Source organism: Pteropus medius, unplaced genomic scaffold, assembly GCF_902729225.1.
Source record: "Pteropus medius unplaced genomic scaffold, Ma_sr-lr_union100, whole genome shotgun sequence".
NCBI lineage: Eukaryota > Metazoa > Chordata > Mammalia > Chiroptera > Pteropodidae > Pteropus > Pteropus medius.
Genome location: NW_024349803.1, coordinates 21848334 through 21865348, shown reverse-complemented (window position 1 = coordinate 21865348; position 17015 = coordinate 21848334). Strand labels below are relative to the sequence as shown.

The following is a 17015-nucleotide window of genomic DNA, read 5'->3' as shown; positions in this document are numbered from 1 at the left end:
TAGACTCAAAGCCTTTTGGGAATAGAGTAATGCTGTGAATTATTGCTAATTCCTTTTCCTCATCTGTGGCTCATGTTTAATAAGATTTTATATTTCTTAGTTCCTGAATATTCTTGCTGGGTATATGCATTCCCATCACACAACAGACTCATCACTAATCCAAAATGGCATACCTATTTCCTCATGTTCACATATGACAGCTGCATTCTTTCCTGGGGCATATTTCAATGGCACGTGTCCCTCAGCCATTACTTTAACCAAGTAATTTCCATTAATTATTTTGGATTCACTTGGATGGAGGGAATTTTTTTTAATCTTAAGTATACAATATTTTTCTCTTTGGGAACTGAGAATCTTCAGAAGAGTATAGTTGGGCACCTTCATTTTCACGTTCATTTTCAGCCGGTTGAACAAGTATACCCTGAAAGGCCATCATTCAGTACTTCTGTTTGTCTGTAGGCATTCCTTCACAGAAGATCACTATGTTGAGTTCAGTAAGCACTCTCAGGACCGGGTCATAGGCACGAAAGGAGATATTGCCCACGTAAGTACTGAATCCATTGCTTTCTAACTGATCATGCCTGTTGGTTCATACTGAAATATTCTGGACTCATTGTGAGAACTTAAGTCCTGTGTGCAGCTAGAAATTACTCAGCAATATTCTTTCCAGTTAGAATCTAGAAGTGTAATAAAGTAGTTCTTTGCTATATGGGGAAAAATGTCAAAGGACTGAACAGGAACTTAATCTGGCCATTTGAGAAAGATGTCATTAGCACAGCAGATACTTTAAAATACTAAGTCTTAGGTGAAATAAAGTCCCTGCCATTCTGGAGACTCATTGGGAAGACAGTAAATAAAGAAGCAGATATATGGAATATCAGGTAGTAAGTGCTGCTGAAGGAGAGAAAGCAGGGTAAGAGGTAGGAAAGCACTTGTTAGTGGTGTCGGGTGCTTTTGCTTTATCTGGGATGGTCAGTGTCACTGATTGGCTAATGTTAATGCAGCGTCTTGAAGGAAGTGTGGGTGTCATGCAGATACCTGCGGAAGAATGGCAAGGGAATAAGCTCTTGTTAGGCTGGTAGAGGGAAGAGTAAGAGTCGAGGGCAATAGTGGGGGCCGTATCGTGTAGTGTCTTGCAGGCTGTTAAGACCTTTGGTTTTACCTCTGAGTGAGATGAAGACATGGAGAGTGAGCGGAGGACACATGACTGGATGTAACGTTCCTAAAGTGTGAGTCTGGTTTCTGTGAGAGGAGCAGGAGGAGGCTTTCCAGTTAGGGTATTGTGCTGGCCCACATGTGAGAGCTGCAGTGGGGCTGGGCCCAGGCAGGCATGGTAAAGGCAGTGACAAATGATGGGCCTGGGCCCTGGGCTTTGGAACACATGAAGTTCGTGTTTCTTACTAGACGTTCAAGTAGGGAATGGGCAGTTGAACATACACATTAGGAATTGAGAGGGTTCTGGGGTGGGAGATAAAAATATAGGAATTGTCCACATTTTGATAGTATTTAGAGCCATGAACCTGGATGAGATCATTAAGCTAGAGAAGTGTAGGGACAGAGTCTTGGCATGTGCCAACATTTAGAAGTTGCCAGATGAGGAGGAACTTGAGAAGGAGACTAAAGAGAGTAGCCAGTAAGGCAGCAGGCAACGCCAGGAAAAAGATGGGTCCTAGAAGGCAAGGGCAGACTCTTGAAGAATGATTGATCAGGTGGGTCAGAAACTGCTGGTGAGTTGCATAAGATGAGAATTGAGAGGTGACATTTGAATTAACACTTAGGTCATCATTAACCATGCTAGGAGCTAGTTCCGTACACTGGGGTGAAAATCTGATTAGCGGGTTCATGAGAGAACAGGAGAGGGAAATGGAGACACTGAGTATAAACAAGTCTTTGGAAGTGTTTTTGCTGAAAATACAGCAGAGAAGTGGGTAGTAACTTGAGGGGGTGGATATGGGATGGTGGATATGAAGTTTCTCCTGACTTTTCAAGATACTGAAATAAACAGAAGGATTGAAAGAATAGTACATATACCCTACCACCCAGATTCATCAGTTTAATAATCTGCCATGTTTTCTTCCTGTGTAAATGTGTATTTTCTGACTTATTTGAAAGTAAATTGTGAACATCATGACATTTTATCCCTGAGTTTTATGTATATCCTAACAGTAAGGACATTTATTACATAATTACACTCTGTAAATTTAAGAAATTTTTAGTAACTTCCAAATATCATCTAATACCCATCTCATAATTAGTTTTTCCAGTTGTTCCTGATGTGTTTGGTTTCAAATGTTTTTTTTGTTTTTTGTTTTTTTTGTTTTTTTTTGAACCAGGATCCAGCCAAGATTCACATATTGCATTTGGTTGTTATGTCTCACTAATGTTTTAAAGCCAGGAACCATTTCTCCAGTTTTCATGACATTGACTTTTGAAGAGACCAGGCTAGTTGTCTTGTCCCATGATCTGAATTTGTTTGTTTCCTTGTGGTGTCTCCTTATTTGCTTCTATATTAAAGGAGGATTTAAAAAAAAAAAAAAAGATTGGAAATTTTACAGCATGTCTGTAAGCTAATGAGAAAGATCTGGTCTCTCGTGGGTTGCACAGTGTAGACTTTGGAACTTTTAGTATTGTAGGGCTAAAATACGTACATTGGGAGATTTTAAGGAGGAAAGGATATGATGCCTTTTCCCAAAAAGTAACCCTTAAGGATATTCTATAGCTAATTGTCCGTTAATCTCTATAGAGAATATCTTGGTTTCAATCTTAGAAACATTTTCTGTTTCTTAAGAGGGGGAGGGGAAGAAGAGGGTTTTCTTATCCCTATTGCAGTCTCACTTCTAATTTTCTTACTTGTGGAGACTTTTCAAACCGTGAATGGAAACCAAAGCATTTACAGTTTGCTTGGATGGATATGGTCTTCCTACTCTGCAGTTACTTTACAATATTGGGGCTTTTGTAATTTTGGTGGGTTTTGGAAAGCATGGGAGAGATAGTTTGCACAGCTTCTCTTTGAATTTGTCCTCTTTGAATTTGTCAGTGGATGGATTGGTCTGATTTTTCTCTTCCCACCCCTTCTTCTCTAAAGATTTATGATATTCAGACTGGCAACAAGCTGTTGACTCTGTTTAACCCAGATCTTGCCAACAACTACAAGAGGAACTGTGCCACCTTTAATCCTACAGATGATCTTGTCTTAAATGATGGCGTCCTCTGGGATGTCCGCTCTGCACAGGCCATCCACAAGTTTGACAAGTTCAACATGAACATCAGTGGTGTTTTCCATCCAAATGGGCTGGAGATCATCATTAATACTGAGATTGTATCCTTTACACCCATGTCTTACTCTTTGTTTATCTAGTTTTGATACAGAAATAATTTGTTTTTCTGTCAATACTTGTTTCAAGTATTCACAAAGGTCCCACCCAGGCAGTCGGGTGCCTCTTCTTTGGTCGAAGTGCTAGTGACTGTGCAGTCGACTCTTGTCACTGTTGTTAATTACCAGTGTCTTTCACTAGCACCTTTTGTGTTGGGAAAAGTGACCGGATTCCTGCCTCCCTCTTCCCCAAGTACTGAAGTGACTTTTACCTATTTCCAGAAGGACTTTACTTCCGCTCTGCAGAAATCAGTTGCTAGACATAAGAGTAAAATGAAGTACTGCTGTTGAGAGGAAGGGAACTCATGTAGCTTTCATGTATATGAGATTTTCCGGGACATTATTCAGTAACATGTATTCGACATGCTTTTATTTTACCCTGACCGCATTGACTTTTAAAGCAATACCGAACAAGGAGAGGGAAAAAGTAATATTTCAGAATTTCCTCCATGAAAGTTAGATAAGAAATTTTGTGTAAAGTAGTATTTCTTGACCACTCCCGTCCTAGTGGGACCTTCGCACTTTTCATCTTTTACACACAGTTCCTGCTCTGGATCAGTGTCGCGTGGTATTCAACCACACGGGGACAGTGATGTATGGAGGTAACAAATTTTACTTCATTACTGTCTTTCTCCTCTCCCTTCTCACTTAGTTTGACATTTCCTTTTTGGAAAGTGCTCTCAAATGTGAATTGGAAAGCATAAGAGATGAAATGATACACAAATGGTGACAAAAAAGATGAAAATAATGTTGATTTAGGGTAAGAGGCCCCTGGCTTGCCAGATAAGTAAATCTTGTATGGAAAGAAATTTTATGCAGTAATTTTCCATGTGTATTATGAACTTAAAAAGCTTTGCGTTTCTTGTCTTGTGTTGTTGTACGCCTTTACCTGTAACACCTGGTGGGATGAGAGGTTGAGGATATTGTTTGCCAAATTAGTTGGGATATGCAAGGAGGATACCTTGTGAATAGGGGATGTTTCTGATTCTAATAGTGTTTCGCTCCCTGCCCTCTTTCTGCCTTCCCTCCCAACTAGCTATGTTGCAGGCAGACGATGAAGATGACTTAATGGAAGAGAGGATGAAAAGCCCCTTTGGATCATCCTTCCGAACATTTAATGCAACCGACTACAAACCTATAGGTGAGCATGAGGGTGCAGACCTTGATCATTTTGTCATATTTTGGTATTCCTTATTTAAGATCCTCCATTTTCTGGGAGGACTATAAGTTTTCATTGAAAAGCAGAGGGGTTATGGAAATATTTATGATCACCTTGAATTCTGTTAGAGGAAAAACTAGGTTTAAGGTCACATCAGTGGTCTAGTCCTGAGTTCTGTCACATTCTGTTTTCCAGCGACCATTGATGTTAAACGGAACATCTTTGACCTATGTACAGACACCAAAGACTGCTATCTTGCTGTCATTGAGGTAAAGGGAACTAGCAGAAACCCTGCTGTTTTGTGATGCCGAGGATCACTTTATTGCATACATTTTGTGTTATGAGATGGGTTATAAAGTTGATGCATTCCTGATGGTAGATTGTTGATAACTACTCATTTATGGAGTTTGGGAGATATACAATATAAGAGAAATAGTAAGAAAATGCAGTGTAAAACAATGGAGAGTCCTGTCTCCTGTCGCCTTGGACTCGCATGTATATCCTTTTCAGAGGTGGCCGGATCTCTCGCCAGAGTAAAACAGCTTTGTTCCAAGGGTGGTGGTCGCTCTTGTGTTAATATCCCTCACTGTCCAGGCCTTCTCTTCTTGATTTTTCTTTCCCTCTGAGTCCTAGATGTAACATTTTCAGAGTTAGTTCAAGAATTTTGGGTATTGGAAGCTCTGTCAGCTACAGGGTCAAGGTATTCAGTCAGAGTTGAAGTATGGATGTGGGCCTTCTGAAAACTAACTGCCCCTCGTGGACTGGGTGTGTTCCATTTCAGAACCAAAGCAGCATTGATGCTCTAAACATGGACACAGTGTGCAGGCTGTATGAAGTGGGCAGGCAGCGTCTGGCAGAGGACGAGGATGAAGAAGAAGATCAGGTTAGTGGTCTTTGAGATTTCTTTCTGCCGAACGTTTTTTAGAGGCTCTGCTATTCTGCTTTTTGCTGTAGGGATTTTTTAAGATCAGCCTTTGCTACCTGTTGGCATATTCTGACCAAAGGCCTGTCGTGTGTCCTTGATCACTGAAACTCAGAAGAAAATAGATTTTGTTATTACAGAGCTTCAATACATGATGGTCCTGTGAGTTCTACTATAAATTATTTTGTAGCTTAGCAATCTTTGTTTTGTTTTAGAGATTTCCTTTAGCTCACCCTTGGGACCAGCACCCTGTCTAGTGTCAGGATAAGTAACTCCCCTACTCCCAGTGTCAATCCCAAACAGAAAAGTCATTCTGCTGAGGTCATAGAAATGGCTTAACCTATAAAAAAAGTTCTGGTTTACATTGTTTCAGTTTTATGGCATAGTCTATTTTCAGAGTAATGGAGAGGAGCTTATAGATAAAGAGAAGATTTTGGTGCTTTTGAGAAATTAAACATTTATAAAATGTGGATAAATAGGATCATGTGCCACATACAGTGTCTTAGCATTTCTTTTTCATGGGGATTTTAAGTCGTCATATTATGTTAGGTGCTTGCCTGTGTCAGTATCAGTTCTGAAGAATTTTGGCAGATCTTTCCTGTATACTGAGCTCTTAATAACATTTCTTTTCCAAGCATACCCTCACCAAATTCTTTAATCTGAGAAATATTTATTGCTGGATGAGTAATATAAAGTTGAAAATGAATGACCAGGATTTTACTTTATTGTTGCAGATAGTAAAGCAGGTGAAATGTCTCTTTTCCAGATCTTGGGTTCATTTTCTGTTTTCTTCTTCTTCTATGGTATTGCTTAGCATTTGGTGCTTTATCTCCTCTTTAAGGGCACAGTGGGCTCTGGGTGAGGAGAGGGGCAACCACAGGATGAAAAGCAGCACACTTTCCTCTGTTTGCTCTGCCATCTCTCTCACCTTCATCCCTCCCTCTCACCCTCATCCCTCCCTTACTCTTTGCTAAATCATGCTCACTGGGTAGGGCTAATGGAGTAGCTTCTGTTAGCATCCTCCCCAAACAGCTTGTACTTAAGGCTTAAAAGAATTTTTTTAAAGCATCACTTTCTGAAAATGGTAATTTTAAAAGTATTTTTTGGTTACAAGTCTAATACTATGGGTGAATGGCTCATGTTTTTCTCCTACTGAATTAGTACTGACTAAGCAAGGGTGTTTTGTTATGTCAGTTTGAGATTTAGATGTGTGTGTGTACTGCTGTTGGGTTTTGCAGGTTACGAACCTTTAGTTTGTCCTCTAAATTGAATCGTTGTTTACTCTTTCACCTGTAATCAAAAAGCTAAAACAGAGACTCACTTAACAATCCCCTTTGTATGCTCTCTTGATCTCCACTATCTCTGGTGGAATATTCTGACTGACTAAGCATGCATTTTATTAGTGCTCAGAAATGATTCGCAATACCCAAAAGTGCGTTTCTGAGCAGAGTGAGGAAAGGAGACTCTTGTATGTATTTGGGGTTAGTAAACACTGTGGGATCAGAGCGGAACCTTCTTCAGGGTTTGCTTCTTGACCCTGAGGTGCCCTATTTTCGGTGCTTCCCTCTGTAGAGTGCTCTCTTAGGGAGGCACTGTTTTCTTGCTGTCTTCTTCTCTCACACACAGATGAATATAGTCATAATTCTTGTTGGATACCATGGGAATATTATTAAATGGGATTGTTAGTTTCTCCTTCTGATTGTTCGTTGTTAGTGTTTAGAAAGGCAGCAGTTTTCTGAATATTAATTTTGTATCTCGCAACTCTACTGAATTCACTTATTCTAATAGTTATTTGGTGGAATCTTCAGGGTTTTCTAAATATAGTATGTTATCTGTGAATAGTGAATCTTTTGCTTCTCTCTTTCCAATTCGGGTACCTTGTATTTCTTTTCTAATTGCCGTGGTTAAGACTTCCGATACTATGTTGAGTAAGAGTGGTGAGAGTGGATATCCTTTTCTTGTTCCTGCTCTTTGAGAAAAACCTTTCAACTTTTCAACGTTGAGCATGATGCTTTCTCTGGGTTTGTCATACATAGACTTTATTATGTTGAGGTATGTTCCTTCTATACCCACCCATTTTGTTTTTACCATACATAGATGTCAAATTTTGTCAAATGCTTTTTATGCATCAAGATGATCATAGGATTTTTATCTTTCATTTTAAGTGACGTATCACATCGATTTGCAGATATTGAACCATCCTTATATCTCTGGAATAAATCCTGCTCGGTCATGGTGTATGATCTTTTTAATGTGCTGCTGAATTTGGTTTGCTGATATTCAGGACTTTTGCATCTGTGTTCATCAGGGAGGTTGGCCTGTAACTTTTTTTTTGTAGTGTTGTCTGGTTATGGTATCATGATAATGCTGGCCTCATCAAATGAGTTTCTCTCTTCTTCATTTTTTTGGAATAGTTTGAGAAGGATAGGTATAAATTCTTCTGCAAATGTTTGGTAGACTTCACCTGTCAAGCTGTCTGGTCCCGAACTTTTGTTCGTTAGGCGTTTTTTTTTAATTACTGATTCATTTCTTTTCTAGTTATCAGTCTGTTCAGATTTTCTGTTTCTTCCTGATTCAGTCTTGGAAGAATGTATATTCCTAAGAATTTATCTGTTTCTTCCAGGTTGTTTTAATTTGTTGGTGTATAATTGTTTATAATATTCTCTTATAATTTGTTATATTTCTGTGGTGTCAGTTATCACTTTTATTTCTGCTTTTATTTATATGGGCCCTTTATCTTTTTCTTGATGAATCTGGCTAAAGGTTTATTTTGTTTATCTTTTTTTAAAAAAATAGCTCTTAGTTTTGTTGTTCTCCCTTTTTTTAAGTTTCTATTTCATTTATTCCGGCTCTGATATATATTATTTCTTTTCTCTACTTACTTTGATCTTTGTTCTTTTTCTGGTTTGTTTAGGTGTAAGGTTAGATTGTTTATTTGAGATTTTTCTTGTTTCTTGAGGTAGGCCTATATTGCTATGAATTTCTCAACTGCTTTTGCCTTTGTCTCAAAGACTATGTATGGATCATTGTGTTTCCATTTTCACTTCGCTCAGGACAGTTTTTGGCTTTCTCCTTGATTTCCTTAACTCGCTGATTGTTCAGTAGCATGTTGTTTAGCCTTTACATGTTTATGTTTTTCCCAGTCTTGTTATAACTGATTTATAGTTTCATACCATTATGATTAGAGAAGATGTTTGATATGATTTCAGTCATCTTAAATTTACTGAGACTTGTTTTCTGGCCTCACTTTGTGGTATACTCTGGAAAATGTTCCATGTGCACTTGAAAAGAATGTATTCAGTTTTTAGGTGGAATTTTTTGCAAATACCTCAAGTCCATCTGGTAATGTATCATTTAAAGCCACTGTTTTCTTGATAATCTGTCCATTGATGTCAGTGGGGTGTTAAAATCTCCTACTGTTATTGTACCTCTATCTCTTGATATCTCTTAATACTTGCTTTATGTATTTACATACCTATTTTGGGTATGTAGATGTTTACAAGTGTTATATTTTCTTGCTGGATTGATCCTGTTATTTGTAATGCCTTTCTTTTGTGCCTTGTTACAGTCTTTGTTTTAAAGCCTATTTTGTCTAAGTATTGCTACCCGAGCTTTTTCATTACCATTTGATTACCGTTTGCACAAAGTATCTTTTTTCATCTCTTCACTTTCAGTCTGTGTGTGTCTTTTGGTCTGAAGTAGTATCTCATAGGTAGCATTTGTGTGGGCCTTGTTTTTTATCCATTCAGTTACGCCATGTCTTTTTATTGGAGCATTTACTCCATTTAGATTTAAAGTAATTATGGGTAGGTATGTACTTGTTGCCATTTTATTTTATTTTATTTTTTTTTTATAGTTCTCTGTCCTTTTTCTATTGTTTATTGTACATTGATGTACATTTTGTACATTGAATATTTTAGTGATTTGTTTGGTCCCTTAAACTATCCTCATTTTTCAAATTTCCTTTTATTTGTGCTGCTTCAGTTGGGTGCTTTTTTAACACCTTGTCTTCCGCCTTGCCGATTTGTGCTTCCGCATCATCCACTTTGATATGGATTCCCTCTAGTGTATTTTTCATTTAGTCATTGTATTCTTTGGTTCTGATTGGTTCTTTTTTGCCTTTGTTGAAGTTCTCACAGAGTTCATCTATACTCCCACGTTCGTTGTGCAGCTTTACAACTAATGTTTTGAACTCTTTATCTGGCAGATTGCTTGTCTCCATTACATTTAGTCTTTTTTTCTGGGGTTTTGTCCTGTTTTTTTTCACTTGGAACATAATTCTCTATCTTGATTTTGGCTCTCTCTCCATGTTTGTTTCTATGAATTAGGTGGAACAGTAGCCTCTCTTGGTATTGAAGGCACGGCCTTGTGTAGGAGCTTCTCTTTTGTAGACTGCATGTACCAGGTGTCTAGGGCAAGCCACATGGAGCTAGAGTGGGTGCAGGCGCAGGGAGACCTGGGGCAAGCTGCATGTTTCTGTCTCTCCTGCCTGTTTCTATGTGGTCTCTCTCTCGTTCATTGTGCAGAGGCTGTTCAGTCTTCAGTTCTTCAGGGGGCATTGTTCTGTCTACAGGTGTAGATTTGATGTGTTCACGAAAGGAGTCGAGTTCAGTGTTGTCTTATGCTGCCGTTTTGAACCAGAAGCTCTTTTGGTATAACTTTGAATAAAATTTTGGCAGTCATGAATAAAGCTCCTGTAAATATTCATGTGCAGGTTTTTGTGGGGACATGTTTTCAGCTCCTTCGAGTAAATACCAAGGAGCATTATTGCTAGATTGTATGGTAATGGTGTGCTTAGTTTTGTAAGAGACTGCAAAACTGTCTACCAGAGCGGCTGTACCATTTCACATTCCCAGTGAATGAGAGTTCCTGTTGCTCCACATCCTCGCCAGCATTTCGCGTTGTCAGTGTTTTAGACTCTGACCATTCCAATAGGTGTGCAGTGGTGTATTCATTCATTCATTCATTCAAAATGCATGGTTTAAGATTTTTTTTTAGTAGAAAGGTATTTAGGTCTTAAAGTTTTATCAGCCTACTACAAATATTTTCTAAAAATCATGACTGAGAGATTCCTCAGAATGGCAGCTACCAGACTAAAGGAAAGAGCCTTTCTCTCATAGTTCCTTTGGGTTTCTCCCAAAGAAGCTTCAGGGAGCTGCTTTTCAGTGAAAGGCTCTCTCATTTTTGTTTTAATTTACATTTCCCTAATGACATATGATAGGGAGCATCTTTTCATATGCTTATTTGCCATCCATGTATCTTCTTTGGTGAGGTATCTGTTAAAGTCTTTTGCCCCCCTTTAAATTGGGTTGCTTATGTTCTCTTTGAGTTTTAAGAGTTCTTTGAATATTTTGGCTAACAGTCCCTTATCTGATATACCATTTGCAAGTAATTTTCCTAGCCTGTGGCTTGCCTTCTCATTCTTTTCACAGTGCCTTTCACAGAGCAGGAGTTTTTATTTTAATGAAGCCTGGTTTACCAACTGTTTCTTTTATGGATCATGCTTTCATGTTGCATCTGAAAAGTTGTCACCAAACTCAAGGTCGTCTCCTTAAGTTTTCTCCTATGTTATCTTCTAGGAGTTCTATAGTTTTGCATTTTACATTTGTCTGTTATCCATTGTGCGTTAATTTTTGTAAAGGGTGTGAGGTCTGTGTCTAGATTCATTTTTTTGCATGCAGATGTCCAGTTGCTACAGCACTTTTTATTGAAAAGACTTTTTTATTGCATTGCCTGTGTTCCTTTGTCAAAGGTCAATTGACTATATTTATGTGGGGGGTTTTTGTGGGGAGGTGCTCTATTCTGTTCCATTGATTGAGTTGTCTATTCTTTCTCCAATTCCACACTGTCTCAATTCCTGTGGCTTTGTAGTAAGGTTTCAAGTTGACTAGTTAGTTTTCTAACTTTATTCTTCTCCTTCAGTATTGTGTTGGTTATTCGGTGTCTTTTGCCTCTCCTTGTACACTCTGGAATTCATTGATGTCCACAAAATAACTTCCTCAGATTTTGAATGAGATTATATTAATCTGTAGATCATTAGGGAGATCTGATATCCTGACAATATTGAGTCTTCTGTGCATAAACATGGAATATCTCTCCGTATATTTAGTTCTTTGATTTCATCAGAGTTTTGTAGTTTTTCTCATGTAGATCTTGTACATATTTTGTTATGTTTATACCTAGCTATTTCATTTTTCCTTCTTTAACATTCTTTTTGTATATGGACCAGTCCCTTCAGTGGCTGGCTGTGGAAGCAAGAGACAGTATAAAGGAATAGCTTAAGTGCTCGTTCTTCTCATGTCACCCTCCAGGGAGGCTTGGGTCAGAGAAAAGACTGATTTCTTCTTTTGTGGTACCATTTAACTTTTGAAAGGTTAAGAGAGAAAGATACTAGATGCGGGGGTAAGGTGGTTGTTAGGATTTCTGACTCTGATGCTCGAAGGAAAAATGGAGGCTTCCTCAGCATAGACAGTCAAAGTCAAGAGTGGCAGGCTCAAGAGGGCCCTAATGAATTGGCCCCTAGGGCCCAGTCTGTGAAAGAGCCTGAAAGCTTTCTGGCTTGGAGAAGACCAGGTGGGCGGATTAGGTGTGTAGTGTGGGTGAGTTCGCATTGCTTCGGGATTTCACAGGATCAAGGCATATTTCACTACATACTAGTCTATAGTCTTTATGGATAATTGGATGCATTTCATTTGAAGGACATTCATCAAATGAATGATAGAGAACTGTTTTAATCCTTAAGCCTATGGTGTTTGATTTTTGACTTAGAGATCTTGCAGTGGAATAAGACATATCTATTTAAGCAAGTTTCCTTTGTAACCTTCATTCTGTTGTCACAGGTCCTCCTAGAATCTTGCGGTCATGTTTTGCTGTATTTACTATCATCTCCATCATATTTCTCCTCACCACCTCTTCACTGTGCCAGCCAAAGTTTTTTGTTGTTGTTGTTGTTTTTTTTTAGCTCACTTTCCTTTGTGTGCTTCCCCTAATTTTAAACCAGAGACTTCGTTTTCATATGAGTCATTTGCTATTTAAAGTTATGTCCTAGTCTGGATATCTAATCTGCTCTCGGGTCTTCTCAGATGTTCCAGGTGTGACTTAAATGACTCAGGGATGTAGGCACCTGTGATTGACACCCTTTAATTTGCCTTTTCATCTTAGCAAAATAAACTCAGAAGCCTGAATGGTCAGCTGTCACCTGATAGAATGGCCCAGCATAAAGTGCCTATATAAATGGTTGTTAGTTATTTAAGCTTTATTGAGATATGATATACATACCATAAAAATGGTTGTCTTTTCCCTATATGTTTAAATAAGTTTGGAGATTAACAAGAAGGAATGAACTGTACCATTATATTTTGTAGGAAGACATACACAATGTATTTGACATCCATAAATATTTGGTTCCTGGGGCTGCTAGTCTGCCTACCTTAGGCATTTGATGAGAGCATAGATAAGTCAGTCACTTATCAAAGCTCATCCATTGGAATTTTGGTATCTGTTGTTTTTAAAAATCAATTCAGTCAACTTTGATTTTTGGCTTTTAGGAAAATTATAAAAATCAAATATTAGTAATTGATCATTATTTCTAGATTTTGAAAAGCCAGTACTTTTCAACTATAGTTAACCTTAAATTTATATTTTTATAAAAAACAAGGGAATAATGCTCTTTTTTCTCCACTCCATTTTGGAATCTGGGACACACTGTGTGCTGTGCTTCCTGTGTGTTCTCCACTGCCTAGAAGCGGATGGTAAGAGTCTTTACTGATTACACACCTGCCGTAAGCCTGGTCAGTGATCCCTGAAAGGCCTTATTTTTTCCCCCTAAAAAATTTAAAATGTAAATGAGTTAGATTCTGCCAGTGAGGAGAGAAAACACAAACATTTATGACTCTGAAATGAACCTGTAGCTTTTAAAGGGAGTTAATACCAGGCACAAACATCAAAAGGAGGAAAAGCAGTTTAAATTTTATAACCTATGACATGCTAAAATATCAAGACAGTAGGCTCAGGTTTTAATTACATTTTTAAAGTCATTCTGCTATTTTGAATATTTAGATTAACTTCTTAATTACCAGGGGTTTGGTTTTCTAAGAGATCGGTTATATTTTTGAAGGCAATATAGGCTAAAAGCTATTTCTCTTGAAAAATACATGTATTCAAGAATAATTTTGAACGGCTTAGAAACAAATGCTGCACTTATTTAAAAGGTCACGTAATTTAAGTCCTAGAGAACTAGATAGTTTGATGTAGCAGAGAAGGTCAGTGGTGATACCGGGTGCACCTTTTTGGTTCTGTCTTTGGGAGTCTAGATAGGGTATCTATTACAGAAAAGTAGAATTTAGAAGTAGAAGGTACTTCAGAGGTCATCTTGTGCATCCTGGTTCTTCATTAGGGGCGCATTTCATAATTCCTGGGAACCTTCCCAAAATTCACCTGTGTGAGCTTCATTTGTAAAGATTGGTTCTGTGGGCCCTGGGTGGGGTTTAGGCATGTGTATTTTGGAACATGTTTTCCCCAGGTGCTTCTAATGGTCCCACCTGAGTAGGAGCCACTGACTTAATTAAATCACCTCATTTAATAGGAAATTGAGACTCAGAGAAGTTGGTTATTAGATGGTCAGTAAATGGTCATTGCTTCTGTCGTGATTTGGTGTTGTGGGCAGTGTTACGGAGCTTCTGGATGGGATGAGAGCATAGAAAGCTGGAGAGACTGGAGACCGGCAGGCTGAAGGAGAATACAGTAGGTGAGTGAAGGGTGGACGGTGATGCTGGGGACCCCAGATTTGTGGGGAATAGTTAACTGGGTGTGAGAGGGAGAAGTAAATGATATTTGAGACTTTTACCTGGTGAATTGGAGAAGTGTAGAAAAGGTGCTGCGTTTTAGGGGTGTTTTGAGTTCAGTTTTAGAATTAAAAGGATTTTAAGTTTCTGTGGTACAGGTAGCTAGAGCTATCTAACGAGAGTTCAAGATTTATGAATGAGAGGAAATCTGAAGGCAGAACTAAAAGTTGTAGGAACCCACATGCCTAGAAGAGGAGATGTCGAAGAGGTCAGGTGGAGATCAGGCCAGCAGCCCTGTGTGGAGGCCGGAGAAGCCCTGTGGTCAGCCATCCTGGACTTTGTATTCCACTGGGAAGGTTTTAGTGATTGTAATGGGAACAACAAATTAACACTTGTTGAACACTTAGTCTGTGCCAGGCACTGTCCAAAGAGCTCATCACACACATACATACGCATTTTCTCCTTTAAATTTTCTACCAACAACCCTGCAAGATAAATAAATCACTCATAGTCATAGTGCTAGCAGAATTTGGATTCGACAAAGACAGTCTGGCTCCAGAGCACACACTGTTCATTAACTGTTGCACCGTGGGGTGCTACAGGCGGAAGCCAGACTCATTGGTAGAGGAAGAGAGTGAGTGAATGAATGAGTCAGTAAGGGGTGGCTGAATACCTGAAGGCTGGGAATAGGGTTTAGATCACCCTTTTCACAAGTCTGCAGGTGGGAGGGATTTGAAGTCTGTATAGATTGAGAAGTTAGGTTTGGGGAAGTTGAACCTCATCAGAAAAGGTGAGAAGCCAGTACAGATAAGTGAGGGGAGGTGTAAGTGGAGTGGGGATGAAAAAATGCAGCTGTGGTGACAAGGCCCTGGGTGAACTTGAGGTCCAGAGCAGGAGTGGAGGGCTTGCCTCCACCTTGTCTGAGAGGGGAGTGGGCTGGTTTATATGCAGGGTTTGGGGCTTTGGGTGACCATGAACTTGACTTAAGGTGGGATTGAGAAGAGGATTTTGGAATTCTTTCTGTGGGGAAGTTTATCAGTAATTTTGTTTTCAGATCCTAAAAGAGAAATCTTAGAGAATTAAAAAAAAAAAAGGAAGAAAAAACCACGCTCGTGGATTCAAAACTATGTTTCTGGAGTTGAGTCAGAATTCTAGCAAGATTTCTTATTTTCATTGTTTTACTTTTTTTGACCACTCATTAAAGGAAACTTTTTTATTCTTTAGATATGGAGGAGAAGGGCTCATATTACCAACTAGGTGCTTAAACCAGGAAAGGTTTCTCCTAAAATTGATTTCTAGATTCTCTTTTTATTTCAACCACAGAATTAGATTCTAACACAACATTTTTGATAGATCTTGTGTCTGTTTCATGATCCAGGTTTCAGATTTAAAATTTAGAAAGTGAGCTTATGGCCAAATCCATGTGTAACAAGATACACATTAAACTAGCGTTGGTCATTAAATAATATAAATGCTGAAGTGATCTTTATGAGATCTCCTTTCCTACCCATTTTCCCTCCTGGGTCACATATGTCTTCATGGGAGCCTTCTGAGATGTAAACTATTTCTTTTGCTACAAGGCTAATAAGTAAAGGCTAGGTTTGTAGGCTCCTGGAAGAATTTGGAATGGTGTCTGTAGTTCAAAGCTTAGACTATGGTGAACTATTTTCTAGATTGCTCTTGATTTGGGAGCTTTTTTCCTTACTTCTCCTGGATTGGCTGAGCTTTCATGTTTTTAGAAATGAAAGCGAATGGTCTTCCTAAGTTTGCAGACTAACAGATGCTTATTTAAACAGTTTAACCTTTGACATACCCACTCAACTGGACCTTTAAAAGTTATGATATCCTGAGACATTGAAAATTTATGTAAATTGCCCAAGTTCATACAACACATAATCAGCAGGGCCAAGATTCCAACCCAGCCTTGTTTGATCTCAAAGCCTATGCATTTTCTCCTATCCCATACTCACAGTGATGAGTGCCTGTCAGTAATAGTAAGTTGATTTCAGAATCAAAAAGTTATGCTATCTTAAATTTTAAATGTAATCTGTTCTGTAGAGCCTTCAGAAACACAAGGGCCTATTCTTTTTTTCTTTAATATACTTGTTTTAAACTGTGGCACTTTATTAATGGAATAGAACTAATTTTGGTCAGGGCCATGAAAAATATGCCTGGAAAAAAGAGGTAAAAGTTGTAATCTGGTAAGCACTTTGGATTATTGCCCTGAATTTTGGCCTCTCTCCCCGTTCTGTTATTTCTCTGAGTTGATGTGCTCGTTTGTAGGGGTAGGAGCTCTCTGTGCCTCAGTTTGTTATTGCCGTCAGCACTTTCAGCTTCTTTCAGGTGGGCAAAGGCCTAGTGTGGAGGCGACGTGTGGAACAGTGGTGTCAAGCCACCACATGGGTGCACTCAGCACACACACATATAGGTATTAGGATTACTGGCTATTGAAAGGGGTCGGTTTTTCTCGTATAGCTGCCAGAAACTGTTGAAAAGTCTAAATAACTGGGGCAACCAGCATATCAAAAAATCTCTAATAGGTGGTTTCAAAATGATCAAAAGTTCATAGAGCAGAGCTGACCTCATAGCCCATGAACACCAGTGGCTCGATCACACAAAACGTTTGGTTTTTAAGTGATTGACATATAGCAACACCTTTAAAACTGTTTTAATGTTTTCTGCTTATGTTGGGCTTGTTCTGTGACTTTCCTCAGGCCGATGTATTAAATGAATTTTATATTTTTTTATTGCAGGAATTAGAATCTTTTTTCCTATTGG

General features: G+C 38.7%; 1 protein-coding gene across 4 annotated transcripts in view; it reads left to right on the top strand.

Moving 5' to 3' along the window:
- Window positions 1-17015, top strand: part of DCAF1 (DDB1 and CUL4 associated factor 1) — a 61387-nt gene that overhangs the window by 38629 nt on the left and 5743 nt on the right. For all 4 annotated transcript variants that reach the window (XM_039837888.1, XM_039837887.1, XM_039837884.1 and 1 more), the window contains exons 17-22: window positions 460-544; window positions 3086-3319; window positions 3882-3975; window positions 4410-4514; window positions 4728-4801; window positions 5314-5415. In XM_039837888.1, the coding sequence (XP_039693822.1) occupies window positions 460-544; window positions 3086-3319; window positions 3882-3975; window positions 4410-4514; window positions 4728-4801; window positions 5314-5415 (694 nt within the window). The remainder of the gene's footprint in view (window positions 1-459; window positions 545-3085; window positions 3320-3881; window positions 3976-4409; window positions 4515-4727; window positions 4802-5313; window positions 5416-17015) is intronic.